The 24,535-nt window shown below is 39.9% G+C and overlaps 1 protein-coding gene across 11 annotated transcripts in view; it reads right to left on the minus strand.

Annotated features, from left to right (window-relative positions):
• Positions 1-24,535, minus strand: part of HERC2 (HECT and RLD domain containing E3 ubiquitin protein ligase 2) — a 233,271-nt gene that overhangs the window by 76,091 nt on the left and 132,645 nt on the right. For 10 of the 11 annotated variants that reach the window (XM_089693500.1, XM_089693499.1, XM_089693498.1 and 7 more), the window contains 19 exons: positions 23,406-23,549; positions 22,548-22,690; positions 16,545-16,815; positions 15,253-15,392; positions 14,349-14,447; positions 14,024-14,192; positions 13,800-13,925; positions 12,231-12,339; positions 11,999-12,138; positions 11,723-11,913; positions 10,942-11,047; positions 7,248-7,339; positions 6,979-7,154; positions 5,833-5,944; positions 3,876-3,957; positions 2,987-3,130; positions 2,801-2,891; positions 2,512-2,689; positions 113-194 (listed from right to left, as the gene is read on the minus strand). In XM_089693500.1, the coding sequence (XP_089549626.1) occupies positions 113-194; positions 2,512-2,689; positions 2,801-2,891; positions 2,987-3,130; positions 3,876-3,957; positions 5,833-5,944; positions 6,979-7,154; positions 7,248-7,339; positions 10,942-11,047; positions 11,723-11,913; positions 11,999-12,138; positions 12,231-12,339; positions 13,800-13,925; positions 14,024-14,192; positions 14,349-14,447; positions 15,253-15,392; positions 16,545-16,815; positions 22,548-22,690; positions 23,406-23,549 (2,595 nt within the window). The remainder of the gene's footprint in view (positions 1-112; positions 195-2,511; positions 2,690-2,800; positions 2,892-2,986; positions 3,131-3,875; positions 3,958-5,832; positions 5,945-6,978; positions 7,155-7,247; positions 7,340-10,941; positions 11,048-11,722; positions 11,914-11,998; positions 12,139-12,230; positions 12,340-13,799; positions 13,926-14,023; positions 14,193-14,348; positions 14,448-15,252; positions 15,393-16,544; positions 16,816-22,547; positions 22,691-23,405; positions 23,550-24,535) is intronic. The other variant, XM_089693496.1, reaches the window with a different exon arrangement.

Consider the following 24,535-nt stretch of genomic DNA (forward strand, 5'->3'; position numbering starts at 1 on the left):
CATTCTGGGTGAAACCAGCTTTAAAATAGATAGCTGTATGACAACTGAGTTAACACCTACTTTTAAGGACTCAAGCCTTTTCTGCCAAGATAAATGATAAACAGCAACATACCTTCATCTGTCAAGGCCAGCGTCTGAGCATCTCTGCTTCCACATGCCACCTGTATGACCCTATGACCAAGCAGTACTTTCACCTGAAAAGGCAGGCAAACAAATAGACAAATGTATGTTCCCAAAAAGGAATTCCACTACTAAACTGCAATAAAAACATGTGGACATAACCTCAGGCAGTTACGTTCAGCATATTTAAAATTTAAATGTGCATTTGTGTGGCCATCAACCCATGCAGTCTCTACCTCCACCTCTTCAAGCTCCTTAAGCAGCTGAGAGCATACATACATACATACATGTTTTGCCTTGCATTTCTATTTTGGACTGAATAGGTTGTTTTACAAGGTAAGGGGTTCACATATACAGTATTTTAAACTGCTAATATCTAAGTAATAAAATGGGAACATGGTAACATGTCCAGCTAACTACCAGTTATCTCTTGCACTAGCTTTTTGATGGATGCAGTTAGTTTGGCTTCACATGACTGCCAGAAAATGTAGTTAACAGAGAAGTTTAGGGGTTTTTTTTTTTCTAGAAATGATACTTACCTTCGTGGATGCAAAATCAGCATCTGTCCCCTGCCAGCTCTAAGACCAGCGGTCTTTGATCGCTCAGTTCCCAGAAAGCTGATGACTGCCAGCCACCGCTCTCTACTCTGCCCCATTCATTCTATGTATGAAAGTAAAAAAACCTTTTTTGTGCAGCAGCCACCCTAATACTCACTTAAGCTCCCTCTCAATCGAGCGATGTGCACTGGAATCTCGGCTATCCCGGGACTCCCTCTCCTCACTGGTTCAGACAGCAACGGGAGCCAATGGCTCCCGCTACTGTAAACAACAACCAGTAAGCCAATGAGAAGAGAGAGGGTATGGGGCCGAGCCACGGCTCCGTGTGTGAATGGACACATGAAGCAGCGGGTGCCCCCATAGCAAGCTGCTTGCTGTGGTGGCACCCAACAGGAGGGAGGGGCCATTCTGAATTTATAGGCTTATGCTGAATGGCAGGCCATACAGGAGATAATAAAGTATTTATATGATTAACACAATCCCAGATGTTTGCTAGTAACTGGTCAGATAATAAGCAATCAGTAAAAACATTAAAGTGTGAGATTATTGCTTGAAGACCAGGAATTTAGAGATCCCTTGGCCACTGATCGCTCAGCTCTCACAGCCTGCTCCAAGCGGAGAGCAGTAACTGTCAGTCAGGGGAGCACCAAGCAAGTGAGGGGATGGGCAAAGCTGGCTCCAGCTCTCAGCCTTGTGCTGAAAGGCAGAGCCATCTGACAATCAAGCAGCCAAGTGGATCCCATCAATATTGTCAGGATCATTCCTAAGCCTGGCACAGTTTTGCCCTGTCAGCTGATTGTGGGCAGTAGCACAATATCAGCTGACTATGGGTTACAGGAGAAAAACATAAATGTACTCATGTGACCCTCAAGACAAATACAGCCCAAAAACTTTGCTCAAGGTTTGTCCTTTACAAATATGGTAAAGTCTAAAAACTATGAACAGCGGTCACTGTCTTTTGTAATCTACCCATATGTGGACAGCTCTGACAAGTTATTTTTTACAGGTAACTTGGCATTCAGCTACATGTGATGGGGCCCAACAACAGGGAAAAAAGGTTTACGGAATAATGCAGGGATCACATCTACTACTGCATTCAGTCTTGAAAGTGCAATTTCCACTGTCTGAAGGTTCACTGGAATGATGAACAAGTAGCTCTTAAAGATCTGATCTCCAGTTAATTTAAGTGATTACTCTTTGTACAACCAACCTAAAGAATAAGATTTAAAAAAAAAAAAAGACCATTTTTTACAGATAACAAAAATAAGCATTTTTTTTTTTTTTGTTAGGAGCCTACATGAAAAGCACTGCACCCATGACCAGCAGATTGTGGGTTAAAGGCAACAGTTCTCCAGACTGTCTGTGTATCTGTCTGCCCACACCTCGAATATGGGCAGGCAGTTACACGACAGGAAGCTCAATGAACTACCTAGAGAGCTCAACAGCGCCCTAGTAGTTCATTAAGAACTACAAGCAGACAACTGCAAAGGCTGTTGGCGAACTTCTAGTTTTTCCATTCACAGAATACTGTGAATGAATGAAGCAGCTGGGAGGGTGGAGCCCAAAATGCTGCATTTTTTTCAGATTGTGAAAGCCAGCAGGGGAGAAGATCCCCTGCTAGCTGTCAAAAATGGGGGAGCGGAGGGAGAGGAGTCTGGTGCATCTATAACATGTTACACCCTGAATATAGGAGTAATGCAACAGGTTACAAAAGGTGAACTTATTATTTAATTTAGGAAACCTGAAGCAAAATCTAAACAGAAGTTCAACCTATCAGTAGAAGCAAATTGTCATACATGTTAGGTCTTAAGCAAGAAATCACTTTCACTCTTACCATTTTAGGCTTCAGCTGCGTTGTGTTGTCACCATGGCCCAGGCGGCCATATTCTCCCAATCCCCATGTATACAGCTCCCCACTAGATGTGATTGCAGCACTATGGGAGCTGCCACAAGCAATGTCTCTGATACGCTTACTCTTCAGTGCTTCCACCAGACGAGGTTTGTCACAGTTCCTAAATAAATGGCAACAACCTAGTTTACGAACATCATTCATTGCCAGGACATGCCACAATAAACTTGAATTCAGATACATAATTACACAACTAAAATAAAAATATTCTTACATCCTACTGAAATGTCCAAGCTTGCCATCATCCCCTTCTCCCCAAGAGAAAATTTTTCCATCCACAGTTAAAGCCATTGCGTGTCTTCCACCTGAAATATAGACATATATACAGCAGATGACCCTGGAACGTTTAGACAATTGCACATTATTTTTAAACAGAATAGACACACTTGATCAGGTGTACCTGAGTGAACAGCTACTTTCTTCACCACATAGTTGCTGAGTGCAGTCATCTGTCGAGGTATGGGCACAGTGCCACTTGAAATGCCTAAGCCCAGTCTTCCATTGGTGGCCTCTCCACATGCATACACTTTACCTTCTGCAGTAACTGTGAATAGTAAATATAACAGAGAGTAAGCATTGAACCTTATGCTCAACTCTATATAAATGCTCTAAATAGCAAAATAGATGAAGCCAAAATAACAGATGATTCATTAAGGCAATGGAAATAGGTTTCTAGGCAATACATTTATTTGGAAAGCAGTGTATTTTGACAATATTTAGAGAAATAATTGGAGGGATCTCTCTGCCACAATATCCTGTTCCACTCAATTTCTGCAAAAATTACAAGGTAATAAAAGGGAACCAGAACACAAATCAACATAGCCATTTTAGTCTTTGAATACAAAGTAGAATATGGAAAGGAGAGTAAGCTACATGGTAGCAACAAAATCAGTTCCACTTGTTCAACTAAACTAATCCAACCTGACAAATCTGCTAGAGTTTTCTACACATTGTTCCTTTTCATTTAAAAAAAAAATATATATATGTAGATATCTTATCAAAGCAGGCTTGAACTCAAAAAGTGAAGACTTTCTATATTATACAAAGATCAAGAAATATTAATTCTGTTTAAGGAGTACCCTGTTTTTCCTTGCTGGAGGCTCTGCTATGGGGAAGAAGATAACTAATATTTTGCTCTTTTCTTGCCTTTTTCAGCACAGCCTTCGGGGTTCATTTCCTCTTTACTACAGCAAGCAGGAGATACAGTTGTGTAACAGTACATCTCAAAACCTATGTCAGCTTAGAACTATTTACAAATTTGAAGCACTGTAATGCAATAAAAACTGCACCTGCAAATAGACTTTTAGATCCACCAGCAACCTGTACAACATTGAGAGCCGAAAGAGTCTCTGAAAATGATGGAACTTTGATCTGCAAAGTAAAAAAAAAAGGGAATTATGTTATTATAGCTGAATTATTTTTAAAAATTGTGATATAATCCACCAGCCTATCCACCTCAGCTAATCAGAAGAAGCCTTGGATTCATTGCTAAAAATACAAGGCTTCCTCTGAATGGCTGAGAAATACTCAGCCAGCCTGATGCCATAATGTAGTGTAGGATATATATATATATATATATATATATATATATATATATATATATATATATCTATCTCTAATGTATATTGAAACATATGGTCTCATGTATACTGATACACATGGTCTCAATCTGTGGGAAGTTGGAAACCTCTGACCTTTTCTATTCTATGGTGTAGCTCAAACCATTTTGACTAGGTTTTTGGGCTGGTATATGTACGGCTAATAAACAAAAGGGAGTTGGATTCAGAAGAGAAGTATGAATCAAGGACTATCACCTCCAGGAACTTCAAATGAAGAAGTAGCGAACTCCCCATGGACTGAATATGCTGTATTTATCTATTTTCTATCATCTGTAATACCTCTTTAAACCAAGTAAATTCCTTTTATCATTATACTCTCAGGCTGACACATTATTGTATGATACCCTCATACATGAAAGGTTAAACATAGGAACTTTCAAGTAATAAAGTCTAACCCTTTATTACACACATACAGAATGATACAGCACTCACAGCAGGTGCATCACTTATTAAAGGAAATAACATGGCCTAAAAAAAACTAAACTGACAGAAAACCTGAACTTTGGCTTTAAAGTTTTCCACTTGCCCAGACATTACCTACCAGAAATGCCTGACCATTTGCCTGTTCCAATAAGTTTACTTTGTTCATGGCACTAGGTTTCCTTGTATTAACTTATTTGTTTAAATAACCCAAGATGTCCATTTATAATATATCTGTCCCAATAGAAAATATAATCAAGCATGAAAGACTTTCCATAAGACTAAAGCTGGCCATACACGGTAAAAATGTTGGCCAGTTACTGAGCAACTGTCTGAATTCACTCCACTATCTACCCTATCTGACATCCCTTGTATGAAAAATCGAGCTGAATATCATCAGATGAAAAACTACTGCATCCAATCAAATTCAGCTGTTGCTCTGGTATTTTGCACTCTCTTACTAGCTGTCAAGTATATGGTGACACACATTGGGTTACATCTGGTATGTGAGATACACACAAGCTTCATACTTTGGAGGTGGTATTGTATCAGTACTGGAAATTCAATAACACAACAAACCCTGGTAAGTGGTTTGTATTGGATACTTTCACTAGTAGAGAAGCTGGCTGAGGACCCACCAAAACAACAGCATTCCATGTTGAGCAGTACTCCCATCCCCAATGCTCATTTGTAAATAATTTGTTTGTATCCATAGCTTCTTTTGGGTTTTCTTCTTGATGGTTATGTGACATACCTGGGTATTTCCTCTACTGCTTCAAGTTTGAGCAGCCCTGTTTGATGCTCACAGTGATACAAGTTACATTCTCTGCATCATTCTCCAAGGTTGACAAGATGTCACACCACCATGGGTTGTGTCTAGGACAGCCTGGGCACCCAGGAAGTGGGCCGAATGATGGCCAACAGCTGGAAAACCAGCAGCAGCAGAGGATGGAAGAAGATGCAGTAGCCAGCACTGAAGCTTGGAAGGCAAATTACACTTTTTTTTTTAGGGTAAGATATATATCCCATGTCTGTACCAGGTAAAGGCCTGCAACATCCTCCTCTATCTACACTGTCAATAACCACACAGAAGCTGTGCAGCAGCCTTTGTTTATACTCATGTCACAAGGAATACAGATACAATATGACAGCTAAACCAGATTAAAATAAAAAATTTGCCAGTAAAATACACTGCAACAGATCTTACCTTGGAACCTTTCAATCCTCCCAGCTGATCCTTGTCATTCAAACCCCACACAAAAACCTTGGTTCTGATTGTTGCTGCAGATTCTGAAGCCGCTACTTTTTTCCTAACAAAGCTAAATAGACACAGATAGTTATTCTATTATTAATAAAGCACAACAAAGCTAAACAGTATTTTACAATTCAATCAACTATCACTATTCTCTACAGGAAAAATCTAGTGCATTTTCCGTGAGCACATCAGTGGGGCTATTTTGTAGCAATTGTTGATGAGACATTCACATTTTATATACACACGTTTTCATATTTTTGTTAAAAAAATATATTTCGTAGAGTAGCCAATGGAGGGATAACTGCCTTTTGCAGCAATATCTCACTGCTCTTATGTAACCATATCAGCCACATAGACAGTACATTTACACATAGATCAACTTACACTGCAAAAAATGAACAGTAAAGCAAAATCAGGTGTATCACTGCAAATCAGAGTGCCTTTTTATACAAAGATCACTGCCCCCATGTACATAATTACACAACTATACGTGTATTTCAAGCATTTATAAAGCGCTGTCTATTTAGGCATCACTTTTCATACTATTCATTTACAAAGAGAAAAGGTTTTAACACCGTCTCACAGATCATTTCCACAGATACATAAATAAATTCTGTACATTACATCACCGTGTCACAATCTGAAATGGAAAAGTGGTGGGGACACCCAAAACTGTTATTCTATAAATGTTAACGGTGTACCGCTGAAAGTGAATTAAAAGAAAACTGTCTGAGAGGACAGTTGCCACGCATAAGCACTGACAAGTGGGAGGGGTAGGAATCACATACTGTAAGTATTTGTACTAGGTAGGTAACTTCACTTTCTTAGGCTAACACAGGGATGGAGAAATAAAAGGAAAGGCAAGCTTTTATTAACTATTTTTATCAGCAATCGGGGGGGGGGTCATAATTAGAGAAAACACTGCTGCCTTGCCACACATGGACAAAATACAGACTCACGTTAAAAATAAAACAAATACACCAAAAAGTCTCCAAAGTAATTCAAAGGAATGGACGATGTACGGGCAACAAAAAGAATCCCATTAAAACCTTAATTCCATCAAATCTAACAGGAATCACATGCCATGCCAGGACTTACCTGCCAGTACTAGTTTTATCATCATCCTCTTCCTCGTTATCAGAGGCCAGAAATGGAACTGTTGCTAGATCCTCGTCTTCAGCTCGGATCTGTCCGATAATACTCAGCTCATGAATTTTACAGTCAATGCCAGAGCTTCGACACTGCTTAATGGCAATCTCAATATATCTGTGATACTAAAGTTGGCGAAGGAAAAAAAAAACACATTAGCTTTTTAGAATTTAAAAACAGAGAACCCTGGCAAAAATGGAGCTGCAGAACCTACTTACCTCTGTACAGTCACTAAGCAGCAACACACTCATGTCTATAGGGTTTATGTTGATTGTCTTTAATTCTATGAGGTTATTAAGCGAGTTTCCCCCTAAAACAAAAAAATAAGTTTGCATAAACCTGAACCATAGATAAAGAAAAAGTGATTATGGGACCCCCAACTGAGCGGCATTTAGTTTGGTAAAGTTATACTAAACCTTAGATTTTTATTAAATAATAAAATAGGTTATACTGACCTGCTCTGTGCAAGGATATTGCATAGCGGTGGCTAACGTTCCCTTTTTCAGTCCCCTACCTGCACTGTCTGCTTCGGGAGCAGGTACTCACACGATTTGGCTGACAGCACCAGAAGCCAATGGCTCCCACTGCTATCAGTGTAGCCAGTGAGAAGAAGAGAAAGCAGCGCAGCTGCACATGGTCACAGCGCTGGATCGAGAGAGGACTCAAGTGTTTACGGAAAAGCTAGTGAGGGTTTTTTTTATCCTAATGCAGGAAATGCATTAAGGTAAAAAACATTTTAACTTTAGAACCAATTTAAAGCACTGAATATTATACAACTGCCATTGTTTATTTTCAGAACAATCTGGTTATTTTCCTTTGTTTTATTCTCTGTGCTACCAATGTCCTCCAGCCATTTTCAACCATTTCCTGTCTACATGCACTTGTTACAGCACTGACTGCAGACATCATTACTCTGGTCCAGTTTCCCATCAGTGAAAAAAGCGGATCAATCCTGCACACAGTGTGTCAGTGTGACCAGAGGCAGATGCGACAGGAAGAACCAAAACAATGACCTTCATGGCAGAATCTCCAGGTATTAATTTAATGGAAGCTGCAGAATTAAAAACTGAAAACATTTTATAACATTAATATTTCTCTATCAACCAATGATTGACACAGCTCTGATAAACATAGGATTTTACATATGCCTACAGGTTAACTTATACTGACACCTACAAAAGAACTGGACACTAGGCAAAACAAAAACAAAAAACTGAAGGCCTGCCCCCCTTTACCCCTCCAACATCAAAGATCTTCAGTAATGCTTAGTGCCCCAAGGAAAATGAATGTTTCCTTCCTATCTGCTGGATTTTTTGCTTTACTATCAACAGCTACTGGAAGATTCATGCTGGATATACCGAAATTCTGGAAGTTCCTCCAGTCAGCAAACACTGCTGAGAAATTCATGCCAGAAATACTGACACTCCCACTGCTCGATACTCCTCTTGCGCATGGTCTGCTATTACTAAGCACGTCTCACCAAACACCTATCACTGCTTCCTGCACTTCAAAGGCTGTGAGGAGGCAGACGCAGATCTCAGAGGGAATGACAGCGGCTCACTTTGGTTCATTGCTGGCATTTGCAATTGGAAAGTGTTACTTTTTCTACTGACTGCTGCCTGAACTGACACTTTGCTTCTCCTGCTTAACCCCTGGGTACATGGGCTTGGGTCTGTAAGGATTCCTGGAGAGATTGACAGCTTCTTCTTTAAAGGCAAATTTCCCTGAACTAGTGTCCCCTCTACTACTGTTCTAGGGACAACCCAAAAGTTGAGGTTTCTTTCACTTTCAATGATAATGGTAGATAGGACAAATGGAAAGAGCGAATCTCCCTCATGAGGGCACAGATAGCAATAAAAACTTAATAGGTGTTCTAATCCATCTCCTCTCTATCCAAAACTAAAAAAAAAAAAGTTTTTTTCTTTCAGTTATGCTTTAAAAATGCCCACAATCTCCTTCACCTGCAGCCTCCGACAAAGAGATGATTAATATTTCTGATTCTATCAGCCGTTACCTAGAGGACTCGCTATTGGATACGAATTTCTTCTTTCCCTGGAGGAGGAAGCCTCACTAGATAATTTTCAGTCTCCCTTTGTGTCAAAGCACCAGAAGGAAACAGTCTTCTTTTTAAAATGAGGCTGTACGCACCGTTTTAAAAATAGAGTATTTTGCTGTTACTTCTACTCTAGTGTCTAGTCTCGACCCTTGTAATTTTGGTCCTTAATTAGCGGGGCATTAACAGTGTTTGAGAGCACCAGCAGTGTCTATTGTGTTGTGGACTGATGTGCTGCTGTGGTGTTTTTTGTCCACAAGATGGCGCCTGTTGAGATACTGAGCATGTGCAGTTTTTTGTCTACAAGATGGTGTCTGTGAGGAACTGAGCATGTGCGGGGGCCATTTTAATGGCCATCTCTATATATAGAGGTGAAACAAACGATAGGTGCCATTTTGCCACCATGTGCAGCTGAGCACAACTTCCAGGCACTGTGACATATTTTAATTCTTTATACTCCTGACAAAGCTCTGTTTTCTGGAGCAAAAAATGTAGTTTCTTTTTTTCTTTGGGAGCACTTTTTGAATGCATATGGTATTCACTCCTCTCTCTCCTTTTTTTGGAGAGGTCTGTACTGCATTATACAGTGCATCATTTGCATTCCTCAAGACAGGTATTTTTGAGTGGATATGGTGACGTATGGAGCTTATCCATGAGGGGCTGACATTTAAGCCCGAGGATGAGTGTACCCGTATTACATATCTATAGCAAGATAGATTATACTAGCTAATTAGTTTTGTCCATGGGGTACCAATATTTCCATAACAGAGATTATATATTCAAGTGGATAGGCTTATGATCAAACTACAGGGCCTCTTTGTATGCAGTCACTCCATCTAAAACGGTATGGTATTTGACTTGGTCTGGTGGTATTAACCATTTGGATGTAAGGTAAATAATTGCAATGGTATTCAGTTATATTGTGCGCAGTACATTCCACTTCAATAGGCATTAATTACAGCTGAGCATACATTTTTTTATATATTTGAATAAAGGTTATATATTTTAGATTCATCAATTGGCCAGATGGTGCGTAGGGAAAAGCACCCTCGTCCAGTATAGATTTGTTATTTGCCAAAGATGATGATTTACAATTAGGGCTTAGTTCAATAGTCTCGACCCTCATAACTCTGAAACTGCTGTAAAGGTTTTTGCTATTCATAGTATTTATGATAGATTTATCTGTAATGATTGGGAATTTCTGGACAAGCAAACCTGGTCACTAAACAATTTATGACACGCTGTCCTTTCCAGAGGATTTTGTGAAAAACAGTCTACTCCTGGTCAAGGAGGTCTCTTAATAAGACCTTGACCATCCCTGTTGATGATTCTCTGTCCTTTATGGGCTTCGGCAACAACGAGTTGGAAGCTCTTTGTCGTACTATCTATTCCTTAGCAGGATTAACCCTTCAACCTTTACTAGCCACTGTTATTATTTCCCAGACTTTTCTACTTGGTCACAATCACTAAGTGTGCATCAAGCAGGCACCCTGGCTGACCCTCATTTTATTGATTGCATTGACTAGTTGATTGTCTTCTTTTATGTTCAACTCAGTACTGCATGTCTGCCATTTGTTTGCCCATTTATGGTTAGTAGAAAAACACTTTTGATAAAACCTTCCACTACTACATAAAAAACTTATGTGGCTGGAGGTTCCAGAAAAAAGTGCTGCAACTCAAATCACACACTTGGACATATATGCTACAGAACAACTTCTAACAAAATGTGATGCTGAAATGTAGCCCTAAATTGTTCTGTGAGGAGGGCCCCACAAAAAAGGGAAACCCTCTGTGTCACTAAAAGGAGGATTTCCTGAAACTTATTCGGTTTTTGTCGGTCAACATTCCCTGATACATACCTGATACAACTACAAGAGAAGGCATGTAACTGCTATCTGCAGGATCGACAATCATCATCAATCTGTGTACTAGAACATCTGGGAAAATCTCCAACCGTATCCAGTGCTGTTCAGAGAAAATAAGAAAAAAAATATCACATGCCCAGGTTCTGTTACAATGTGAATTAAATTTGAAGTGTATATCCACTTTCGAAGTCAAATTTGATAAAACTTTGTTTTGTGCTCTCATTCACAGAGCATACCTTTTTGAACAAGTCAGAGTGAGTTTATCCCAACAAAAAGGCCAAGGACAAGCTATGTTTCCTCTCAGTAACACATGATATAGAATGCAAGCTTCTAAATCAGTAACCCTTTGTTAGGACAGAAAATGTTCTAATCTGGTTTACAACTGATAATTAGATCCACAAGCACAGTATAGACAGGGCAAACAAAGCTCTCCAGCCCCTCTCATAAACAAAGAGAACCAAGTAGGATATTTCAGTTATGTTATGTGAATGAGAACATGTAACAAATATAAAAGTAGGTGTTATCCCAATCTGGTTGCAAAAGTAAAAATACACTTTAAAGGTTTTATTTCAGTGAGCATATTTTGATAAACACAAAAAAATAAATAAATAAATACAAAGTGCAGTAATCCACAGCAATCAATCCAATTTTATTTTACAAACAAAAGACCAGCAAAGGATGGATTCTGATTGGTTTGCTGAAGGTGCTAAAATCTGCACCTTGCAATGATTTGCAGAATAAGTGTGTTTTTTTTATTCATAAACATTTGACTTGCCTTTCCTTGTGAGCCAGATGATTGCCAGCACTGATCACTACCATCAATAAGGCGAGATGCTTGGTTTGCAGAAGAGGAAACATTTAGATTTTTCACAATCCTGGACCAATCATCTAGCAACATGCCCCTCTGGCCACTGTGCCGTCGCTTCAGTTGCTTTCCTGAACGTCCACAGAACACTGGAGACTGGCCTATATTAGAATAATACAAAATCTTAAACTTTTATATAGTTTATATTTATATAAGCAATTCCGACAGAAAGGTATAACAATATACCTGGCTCATTTATTCTTCCAAATGTATGCCTTGTATTGTGCTTCCTATTCTTAAAGCAGGTTTCACAGAAATCAAAGTCATCACAATTGCGACATTTAAATCGTGGCCCATGAATTGGAAACATCTGACAGCCATCACAGCTGTAAAAAGGAAGAAAAAAGAAAATGTTTTAAAAGTAGACCTACAGGTTTCCTATAAAACAAAACACATACAAGCTGCTGCTATAACATACGTGACTCCAGGATGTATGCTGGGGACCAATTCCATCTCTGACAGCAATCCTGTCCAGTGCGACTGCTGGGGGAAATCCACAATCACATCTTTTCCATTGGCACTAAAGGCTAAAATCGGAGAATAATATACAAATCAGTGCATAAAAATCACAACAAATGAAGCTCACATTCTCACAATATTTTTTATTAATATAACCCAACAATACATTATAAAGAATGCAAATGTTTGCAGGCTGAGGTTTTATATGCATCTGACATATTACATACAAGATAAACGAAATATAGTACCCAAGGGAAAGAACCTGTGGCAACGGGCTTTTGTTTGCATCAGATGGGTTTGACATTCCTACACAAGTCTATGGGAATGCAAAACCCACTTGAGGCAAGTCAAATGCAGGTCAGGAGGAGGTAAACTGCAAGTCAAATGCACCCATCAACAAATTCTGAATGATCTTAGAAGCAACTTAAGTGGATGTCAAAATAATATCATCAACACAAGCCCAAAACATGTTGAAACAGCCCCCCCAACACAAACGTTTGAAAGTCATGTGTCCCAAAAGACAAATGATAATTCAATACGTGAAAACCTAAGCAACACAATTCAAATTTTATATTTCATCAATTTACAGTGGCTATTAAGGTAAAATTATGGCCATCAATTTAAAAATGCATCTGCACGTACAGCTTTCCTTAATTCTCCTATATAGTTCCACAAAACACTTGTTTAGCCTGCCAGTGAGGTCTACTCAATGCAGCTCACTTGAATGGTACGGCAACAATGCTGCACTGTTCCTGAATTCAGAGTGTAGTTGCCACTCATGTAGGCAGTGCCTGTTTGAGCTAAAGTGGAATTAAAAGATGTGACAGGGGGCCTGGCTGTCAGCATTGCCACTGAGGATTCTCAATTCTTTATGCAGCTTGTCAATCAGTAGTTAATTCTTGTCCTACCTACTGCTTTCTAGATTGACAGTACTGCCTCTACTGCCCAAACCCTCCCATTGTGAACTGCAATGTCTGAGGGTTGGAGTGTGTGAGACACAAAGGAGGACTTGTCTCATTAAGGGGATGTAAAAAGTTATTTGTTCACTTAATGAGTCCTGCGCATAATTTATGACCTGGATTTGGGACATGTCATTTAAAGATCTTTAGATGTACTAAAGTAAACGGGTCAATAGACAAAAATCAAAAAAAAAAAATATTTTTCTAAAAAGGCACCAGCAAACTGGGCACACAGAACAAGAACACTTACTCCCCATAATACATGCACCTCAATGGCATACAGCAACCAAGTTCCAGCTATTCTTCCAAGCGTGAAATGCAATTCCCCAAATAAAAATGATACAGATCCAAACAGAGCAAAAAGTTGCATGTATGATGCTAGAGGAGATCACTTCTATCCCTGACTGCAATGTCTTACCTACAGCCTTCCTCTTCTTCTCCACATTAATTTATCAGTATGCATCATTTCCAACAGCTAGTGATTGAAAGCCAATGTGGCAAAAAATATAGGCAACAGTCTTCTGCCCAAAACTCTGAGTAGAAGTCCAGGACTAAAAACAAAAAGTTACCTTTAACAACACCAACACTTCTATGAGTAACTGATCCCCACTTATATTTGGGTGTTGTAACTGATGCCTTTACTCTGACTTTATCACCGATTTTAATGTGCGAATGGGAGCTCTGAGGTGGAAAACCTGTCAATTTAATAATAATCAGGTTAGCACATATTTATATATAGCCAGCCTACATATGCTACAACTAGATGTTCATTAGGCAAAGAAAGAAAACTAACCTAACAGCTCCACATGAATATATCGCACCCAGTAGGTTCCACCTTTCTGCTGCCAATCACACTGAACATTAAGGTCATGCAGTCCATCTCTGTCTAGCTTGATGACTTTACCAACATCGCCCTCACACACTTCTTCATACGTGCGACAACAACGAACCATCATGCCAACCTTTAAAAGATGCAAACAAAAATGTAAAAAATGTTAACTTCAAACAAACAGGATTGGTATAGGCAAGAATAAGAAAAACAGAATCAGGAGAGTTCAACTAGGTGAGGAAATCTGGACAGTGACATGATGGGGGGGGGGGGGGGTAAGTCATATTACCTGTATGTTCTCTCTCACATATACCGCATAATCGTCATTGCTTAAGAAATCAGCTCTTTTCTTGTAGGTCTGGCTTTCTGTCACCACAGCACCGCTAGACTGCAAAAAATGACAAATCTCGTTAATCATGGAAAATAGAACACATGCCTACACCAATATATAAATCTAGGGACAGGCATCCGGCGCACACGTGCTAATAACAGAAAGGATAGTTTACAAATGAACACATTTTTTTACATTATAGAAGCGAATAATATATTAGGCTACCACTTTATGTACAAAAAGTGGTAAGGAGAGGAGATCTGATGTGACAAGTAAAAGGAGAAAAGGTTGGTGTTTAAATCCCATTTTCTTTTATTTTTGAATATGAAAGTGTTGTTTGCTACTGTACGTCATGATCTGCCTGGTGTTTTGGATTTTTTTTTTTAATTTTTGGATTTTTGTAAATTTTTGAAAAATTTGGAATAAAAAATAATTTGAAAAAAAAATGAATATGAAATTGTTAAAAACACTTGTCAGGGTTTTTTGTTTTGTTTTGCATCTCTGTACCAATTACCACTGTAACAGAGACAGAACATGATGGGGAAATCCATATGTTACATTGGTCACAGAAATAGAATGGAAATATTCCAGCTAAGAGGAAATTTTCCCTCACTTCCTGTTTCTTTGGGACAGGGGTTAAGGGAGATCTCCCCCATGATGAGATTAAAAACAAAACCAACCGCAGGCATCTTTAACCACTCTCTAATCAAAATGAAAAGAAAAAAAGTTTCACCCTTAGATACACTTTAGAGGCATTTTGTGAACTATTTATCACCTATTTTTTATTTCATTATGTGCATTTTGATAATTAGATTAAGTGGTTTGCATTTTTTCCTAATTTGAACAGTGAAAAAAAGCTTACATCAGGGTACACAGCTTCAATTTCTTCCACTTCCTCCACAACCTCTTCATCAGACTCTTCAGAAGCAGTTTCAAAATCTGACAACTCTGTAACCTGGACATCAGGATGATCAAGCAGCCATCCAACCAAAGCCTCCACTCCTGGGAACACAAAAAAATAGACCTGGGTACATAACCGTGTTTAATGTAGGCCAGCTGGAGTAAGCAGACCAGATCAAAAGACTGTTGTTCAACCAAACATTAGATCACAGATATTTTCTGTTCTAAATAATTTTGGCCATCAAATAATTGTTGACCCCAGGGGGTGGTTGCAGCATCTCAGAATCTGTAACTTCCCGGCATTTTTACGAAACCTGGAAGAAAATCAAATATGGCAGCAGAAAACCACAAAAGGTCCCAGTCATGTAGGCAAAAGCACAGAAAAATTAGGCTACAGTGGACACTGGACCACCAAAACTAGACAACTGAAGATGTAAAAACATGCAAATCTTCATTTCCACAACATGCAAATGGTAATAAGCACCGTCTTGAGCATGTAGGGCATGAATACATGGGTTTTTCTCTCGTGTCAGTAAGTTCGCGGTGGTGATCTAATAGTGAGCCTAGTAAGTCAGCACAGACCAATTCCCAAAGAAACATTTCAAGCACTTTGCTGGATCATTGTAAAAAAATTCAGAATGTTTTAAAGGCACATGTATCCATATGTGTACCTAGGTATGTGGCCATCGAGCATAGCTAAATGAAACACAGAATTTTGACTGGCCCACCTTCTTCACAGTGCCCCAAGATCTTTTTATGACCTAAAATGGCTTAAAAAAACAAAAAAATGGCATTTTATGCTCTGAATGATTTTAGGGTCCTATCTGTGGGGGGGTACAATAGGGTCAACTCTAGACCAAGAAGGATTTTGATCTCCCAGGAAAAATTATCAGCCCGAGATAAGGCAAAATGTGTAGGACCCTACTTCACAGCAGGATGAGAGAAGAAAGCTAGAAGCTCATTGTGTACCGTATGAGAGGAGGAGGTTGTTCCTGGTGTCTGACTTTCTAGTAACAGGATCTAACCCCAGCATGTTCTGTGTTGCTACCAGGAAACTAAATGTATCCTTGGATAGGAGTTTGGCACATGTATATAAACCGTCACCCCATATGTATACCTTAGCTTTTTATTTACCCTAGATGACAACAAAAACCTTTCAAAACACTAACTGTATACTACAAAAAATTAGCACGATTAGCATTTCATTATAAGTAATTATCTAAACAATGGATATGACTGAACCAAACTGTGTACCTGGTGAACTAGAAGCAGTGCCAGATGCTCCAGACAGTGACTTCAGAGCAAACTCAATGTTTTTTCTCTGAAAACCCATCTCCATCAGTTGTACAACAATTGGGACTGGAGGGATAGGAGACTGTTTGCGCTTCTTGACTTTAGCTGGGCAAATCTGCTGCACTGTGACAGGAGAGGAGACCTCACTTGAACTGCAGAAGTCTTCAAACAGAGGAGTTGATGGATGTGTAGATTCCACCGCCAGGTACTGACAGACAGCCAGCGCTGCTGCCTACATTAAACAAATAAAAAAAATACACTCAAACAGTTCTTTCCTTGATCTAAAATCGAATCTTAATTAAACATGCTCAGAAACATATTATGCATATTTGTGTCTACCACCTGCTGTTCAAACCCTGTGAAACTGCACCTGTAAATTCCACACAGATGAGACAGAACATTAAGTAACATAATGGCTGAGCAGGAATTATGCCAAGCATTTTAAAAGGAGAAATCACAATCTGCATGAATAGCCCATTTTACATAACCATACAATATGACAGTTATACGTTATCTAGCATGTATGCTAAACATGGAGCTCACAGGATTTTCCATATAGTTTGATCTGAATATATTGTTTGATAAAAACAGTTATGTTAGAAGCGAGTCTGGGGTACCGAATTTTCCGGCGTATAAGACGACTTTTTATACTTAAAAACTTACCCCAACAATTGGGGGTCGTCTTATACGTGGGGTATACAATGTGAACCTTTAGTTTGTTTGGGCCAAGCTGGCTCAAAACGAACATCCCTAATCTGTCAGCCCGCTGGATGTGCGGTAATACTGTACGGTAGCTTTGGGTACATACAGTATACCGCGCTGAGCCAATCACGGCGAGCGATGTATTCTATTAATGAATACAGAGCCTGCTCGGATTGGCTGTGGTTGTGACATCATCAGCCAGCCTCTCTGATGCAGCCAATTCGAGCAGGCTCTGTATTCATTAATAGAATACATCACTTGCCGTGATTGGCTCAGCGCGGTATACTGTATGTAGCTAAAGCTACTGTACATATAGTATTACTGCACATCCAGCAGGCTGACAGATTACCATAGGAAAATTCGTCTTGAGCCAGCTTGACTCAGTGTGGTATACTGTATTACTGTATGCAGCCAAAGCTACCGTACACACAGTATTAGCGCACATCCAGCGGCTTGACAGATTAAAGACATTAGTTTTAAGCCAGCTTGGCTCAGCGCAGTATACTGTATGTAGCTGAAGCTACCGTACATACAGTATTACTGCAAATCCAGCGGGCTGACAGATTACTGGGTGTATTTTTAATCAAATCTGATGTTTTTAAATGGTGTTGCCTCAGAAGGGGAGTAGTCTTATACAACGAGTATAGCCCAAAACCTATGTTTGAACTGGAAACCTAGGGGGTCGTCTTATACACCCAGTCGCCTTATACACCGGAAAATACGGTATTTCTTTGTGCCCGCTAGAATTACAAATATACAAGCCATGCTACTTTTTCCAGTGTAGTTCAGGTCAGTCACTTGTCTGCATATGTGTCTAGAGCAGAGATGCACATTTAGAGACCATGTGATAAGTACGGAGCTGCTCCCAACTTTGCATACTATACTATACTTTGCATACTTGTTTATCTATAGGAGAGCATATACAAAACACATCATTTGAAAAAGCAGTTTAACCACTTGCCTACAGGGCACTTATACCCCCTTCCTGCCCAGGCCAATTTTCAGCTTTCAGTGCTGTAGCACTTTGAATGACAATTGTGCGGTCATGCAACATTGTACTCATATGAAATTTTTATAATTTTTTTTTGAGACAGATAGAGCTTTCTTTTGGTGGTATTTAATCACCTCTGGGTTTTTTATTTTTTAGTAAACAAACCAAAAACAAATGAAAATTTTGAAAGAAAACTTTTTTCTTAGTTTGTTATAAAATGTTGATGATTTTTTGATTTTTCTCCTTCACTGATGTGCGCTAATGAGGCTACAGTGATGGGCACTGACAGGCATCACTGATGGGCACTGAAAGGCAGCAAGGATATATGGCACTGATTGGCACTGTTAGGCGGCACTGACTGGCTCTGATAGGTGGCACTGAAAGGCAGCTCAGATGGGCACCGATATGTGGCATTGATGTGCACTGGTATGCACTGATATGTGGCATTGATGGGCACTGACAGGTCACCTCTGAATAATGCGGATTGCCGGCACTCTCCTTACGAGCTGTCAGCACGAGGAGGAGAGGAATGCCGATAATGGACATTTCCTTATTTACATGCTATCAGCTGTGATTGAACACAGATGATCAAATGACAGAGCAGACGTCATCGGCTCTTTCTGTTGATCGGTGATCCACTGTGTCCCAGGGACACAGCGCACCACTGATCACCGCGCTGCTGGGGGCACGCACGCGCGGTTAGAGTGGGAGGACATCATATGACGTGCTCCCAGAACGAGAGTACTGTCTTGCATCCATCATTTCCTTATATGGCGGGCGGGAGGCGATTAAAGTGGTCCTGAAGGCCCAGCCCCCCAAATACTTACCTTGCTCCTCATTCGATCCAGCACCGTGCCTGAGAGTAGCATTGCTGATCTCTCCAAACAGGAGAGGGAGGCAGCAGCAGGAGCAAATAGCTCTTGATACTGTCATTCAAATCCTTTGAGGAGGGAGCATGGGGTGGGGCCAGGCTGTACTGTATGTGTCTATGGATACACAGAACCCAGCTAGGGAAGGAGCCCACCTGTCTTCCCTCATAGCAAGTGCTTGCTATGGGGGGCAGAACCAGAAGAGGAGGAGCAAGAAGCGCTGGGGGGGGGGGGGGGGCACACTAGAAGGGGAGGTCCAGGCCACTCTGTGCAATACCATTGCACAGAGCAGGGGAGTATAAAGTGTATATTTTAATTTGAAAAAAAAAAGTGCCTTTAACAACACTTTAAGCTGAACCCCACGTACAAATATTTTAATTTAACCGCTTCCTGACTGATCTATAGCAGAACTACTGCTACAGGGCGGCAGGGCTGCACAAATCATGTAAATATACCATTGGCAGCTTCAGCTGTCGATCATCGGCCAAAGATTCCCCGCCAGCACCCGACGATCGCCGAGTATCACTGACAGGGGAGAGATCTGTATGTAAACAATACAGATCGCTCCCCTGTCAGTTCCAGCACGCTGCTCTGTATTGCTCTGCATAGCAGAGCAATACAAAGCAGCGTGCTTACACTGTAAAACACACACAAAGCACACAGTTAACCCTTTGATTGTCCCAGATGTTAACCCCTTCCTGCCCAGTGTCATTAGTACAGTGTCAGTGCTTTTTTTATTAGCACTGATCACTGTTTTAGTGTCACTGGGGCTGTTAGTGACAATTGGTCAGTTCCTCCCCAGTGTCAGAATGCCCGCCGCAATCCTGCTATAGGTTGTTGATCGCTGCCATTACTAGTATAAAAAAAAATAAACAAAATTAAAATTCCAGTATCTATAACGCCATTTGTAGAGGTTATAACTTTCACATAAACCAATTAATTTATACGTATTGGGATTTTTTTTTTTAAGAAAATACATGTAGCAGAATACATTTGGCCTAAATTTACGACAATATTTGACTTCTTAAATTTTTTTACTGGACATGTTTAATAGCAAAAAGTCAAAAATACTGTTTTTTTTTTCTCAAAATTGGCGGTCTTTTTTTGTTTATAGTGCCAAAAATTTAAAAATGCAAAGGCGATCAAATACCACCAAAAGAAAGCTCCATTTGTGGGGAAAAAAGGACACACATTTCATTTGGGTGCAGTGTTGCATGACCGTGCAATTGTCAGTTAAAGTAACACAGCGCCATATTGCAAAAAATGGCCTGGCAAGGAAGGGGGGTAAATCCTCTAGAGGGCAAGTGGTTAAACATAAGCAGCCACAAAGGATACAAATCCACTTTATGTGCACCAAATGTCTATGCAAAACCCAACTAGCATATACAAATATCAATAGTGATATCACTGTTCTGTACATAGCCTGTGCAGACACCAGAGCTGATTGAGGGACCCGGCCAACACCCACTAAAGGCTGACTGCAGAAAGCCACAGAAGAGGGTGGATACAAGACCAGTAACCCTGCAGAAGGACAAAGAGGAGCAGTGACTGTTTTTCATTACACTAAGCCTTTGCAGAGCGGAAAAGTTTCATGCTGGGTTCCTGCACAGATATGGGAGAAATACACAAATGATTCAAGCAGAGTACATAGATCTCTTGTCTTGAAGACCTAGGATATGGCAAACCAATTTACTGACAAAAAGAAAAAAATACACTTCCCGTATTTAAACCACAATTAGCACTGAACACTGAGGTGTCAATTCAGATCAAGCATAATTTTATCTTACTCATAAAAGATCCATTATTACTTTATACTAGATTCATTCTTTAATTGTTGCTTACTTTGATTCAATTAAAATGTTTTTACAAGATGATTTTCCTTTTTTAAAGGTTTTACCCATGTGCTGGAAAAAAAATATGCAATTGCCAAACCCACCAGCAGAAGATGCTATTTGGCTGGCTTGCATGCATATCCCTCTGGTTTTAAAATTGGGTCACTGACCTAGAACAAGTTCTACAGTTCTGAATTACCTACCACTTATTCTAGATCAGTGTCAGTGCCTTAAAGCTCAACTCCAGGATCAACTGCTCCATAAGAGCACACCCAAACCCTTAATGTTGTATAAAACCCAAAAGCAAACATTAATTAAATTGCAACATATCTATTTATTTCAGGTACTTCTATAGCGCTGTCAATTTACGCAGCGCTTTACATATATATTGTACATTCACATCAGTCCCTAACCCTCAAGGGGTGTACAATCTAAGGTCCCTAACTCACATTCATATACAAGGGCCAATTTAGACAGGATCCAATTAACCTACCATCATGTCTTTGGAGTTTGGGAGGAAACCGGAGTACCCGAACGAAACCAACACAGGCACAGGGAGAACATACCGATTCTTAGATGTAGCAGATGCATTTGTTTTCTTTTTCAGGGTTTATTTCTTTTATTTCCACCTGGTGGTATGGCCAGCAAGTCTGTTTTTCAACAGAGCAAGCTGTCCTGGCTGATGTAGCCGTTAGAGGGTTGAGGCAAACCATTTACCACTGACTGAGGTGCTTACAATGGTCAGCTTTTACTTATTCATGTAAAACCTTTATGCCAAAAGTAAGAAAACTGACAATGCTGCTGTCCAAATGTGTCTCTGTTGCTCCTTCATCCAGAGTGCAGGCATACTAATACAGGAGGTGTATTTTTGGTAATATCACCAGGTGAAAAGAGAGGGCCCAAAAGCTTAAAAAAGAAAATGAATCAGCCAACACATCTAATGATTGCTAAGCTGCAATATACAGTATTACGATTTTGGTTTTGTGTTTAATATCACTTGTAAAAAAACAATATCTTTATAAAATCCTTTTCTTGAGGTATCTTTGATCTGGTCACTTGATGTCACAGTTCATGCTCTTCCTCTGGTGGGAAGTGAAACATGAACACCGTGGAAAGGTGGAGCCACATAATTATGTGGCACTGTGCTCTGTATCATTCACTTGTGAATCCAGGTCCTCAGCCCCTTATGTTCACAGGACAGAGATCTTTTTTTTTTAATAAGATGAAAGTAATGGTTTTCATATTTGCCCAAGGTAGATTTAGGCTTTAAAGTGCTAAAGTCTTAGGAACAGCAAAATAAACTATTATTCTCAGTTGGAAGTCACCAATGGTGGCCCTATAGATTTCAGTCAGCATTGGTTTCCTTTCAACAATAAAGGATGGAAAGAGTTAGTGTAATGTCCAGCAGTCCAAGCCCTACAAATCCTCAGAAATGTGAACTGCAGGGCTGTGTGCAAAGCTCAGATATCCAACCTGAAGAAACATTCCCCATAAAGGCACTTCCAATTTGTTTTACTGCCACATATGTAGAAATCCATATAAAGTAGAAAAAAAACATTTTAACATTTACCTCCAGCTCTTGCTTGTCAAATATTGCTTTAACTGGTGAAGGCTGAGTAGCGGCAGCCAGGAGTTGTTGCAATAGTATCATTGCTGGTTGTGGACCTTCTGGGGACATGTCCCCAATATCAGGAGAGGCAGCAGCACCTTCTTCTAAATGAGAAAAATGTCATTTTAATATTTACTGGACGTCTTCAGGATTAACAAACTTTTTTCAAAATGGTTTTGGCTAGATTAACTTTTACATCTTTCAGAAGAGACATTTTGTCTCCTTGTATTTCATATTCCTCCAAAGACACGTAAGACATAATGCATATTTTAGAGCCGATTCACATGTGCAGTGCAGATTGAAGCTCAGGTTTCACAGCTAATTGATACAGTAGTTGTTCAGTGGTTAATGTCAGCTTTATGTCAGGTTCAGATCAGGATATTATCCTGTTCACATATACGCGGTTTAGAAACGGTTGCCATATAAGTCAATAGCCTGTAATCTGCACCTGAACCTGAAGATACTGCTCAGAAATCTTACATGGCTTTTTCAGGGCCAGTTCACACTACAAAAAACACACTCCAGATACATTCTGGATGTGTTTTTGCTGACAGTTCACACCACACACAGTTCCGGTGCAGTTTTAATGAAGTTTGCTGTGTTCCAGTATGGTTCTGTGCAAAATAAAATGCAACATGTTCTACTTTTTTTTTCTGCACCGGAAATTGACTGGAACTGAGTGCACCGGTGTGAAACAGGGCCATTGGAATACATGGAAAACACCGTGCATGCATTTTTGATACAGAAAAAAAGCGCACTGAACTGCATCTAGTGTGAACTAGCCCTTAAACCGCAATGAAAAAAAGTACAGCACCATACCTGCTGGAATTGATCCAATCTCCTGTACCGATGGCTGGGAGAGGATTTGCCTCAGCCTGTCCTGATGAGAGAGAAGGGCCCAGCCAGCTTTTAGTATGTAAAGCTTTAGTTGTTGACACCTCAAGCGGTCTAGATCCACTTGGTCTGAAAAACCAAGAAGCATTAGGTGTTAAGATTCATGATCTTAGAAGACTTAAAAAAGCCATCTTAAAGTATTACTAAACCCACAGCAGTAAAAAAACAGTGAGTCAATCAAGGAAATTACGTTGTTGGGGGGGGGGCGTTCTGTATACCATCTGTGTACAGAACACCTCCAGGTAGCCATATTACAATTTACAGAAAATTACAGCTCTGCAGAATGAATAGTAAAGGTAATTTTTAACAACATTTAATTATAACTTGTGTTAAAAAAAAATAATATAGCATATATAATTTCATTTGCCATTTTTTTCCCAAAAAAGTGGAATTGCCTTTTAAACCAATTCCTATATTTCCTTAAAGTTGTTATCCTGTAGGATATAGTAGAGTTCCTGTGGCTAATACTTCAGCTAGAAGGGTCTTTGGAGGTATCCTGTAAGGATAGGCAAAGACAAGGTTGTTTTGAGACCAAAGAGATCTTTTGTCCAAGATAGTCTCTACTTTCATATTAATGAAGATATTGTGTTGCCTTCTCTGTGTTTGGCTCTGGTTCATCTTAAAGAGATTTCTCTTGGTTATTTGGATGTGGTGATGGCTGGTTAGATTTGCTTCTCAGCAACTGCTTCTTTTTGGAACACAGTTTTCAGGGACAGATGAAGTTTTCAACTACAGGCAGTCTCCTAGTTACAAACACCATACCTATATACGACTCGTACTTAAAGCGGAGTTCCACTCACCCTGTCAAAAAATAAAAGCCTGCAGCTAAAAAAACTGTAGCTGCTGACTTTTAAAAAACAGTCACTTACCTGTCCTCGATCCCTTGGTGTGTTCCCTGCAGCCCATTTCACCATCCGTCCTGTATTCCAGAAGGCGGGCATCTTCAGTATGGGTACCCGGCTGTGACAGCTTGCGGCTTCACAGCCGGGTTACCACTGCGCATGCGCGAGTAGCGCTGCGCTTTATGAATGGTCCTGTAGTCTTCTGGGACCTTT

The sequence above is a fragment of the Staurois parvus genome, unplaced genomic scaffold (genome assembly GCF_062004578.1).
Source record: "Staurois parvus isolate SC_StPar_1 unplaced genomic scaffold, SC_StPar_1.0 ptg000634l, whole genome shotgun sequence".
NCBI classification, from domain to species: Eukaryota; Metazoa; Chordata; class Amphibia; order Anura; family Ranidae; genus Staurois; species Staurois parvus.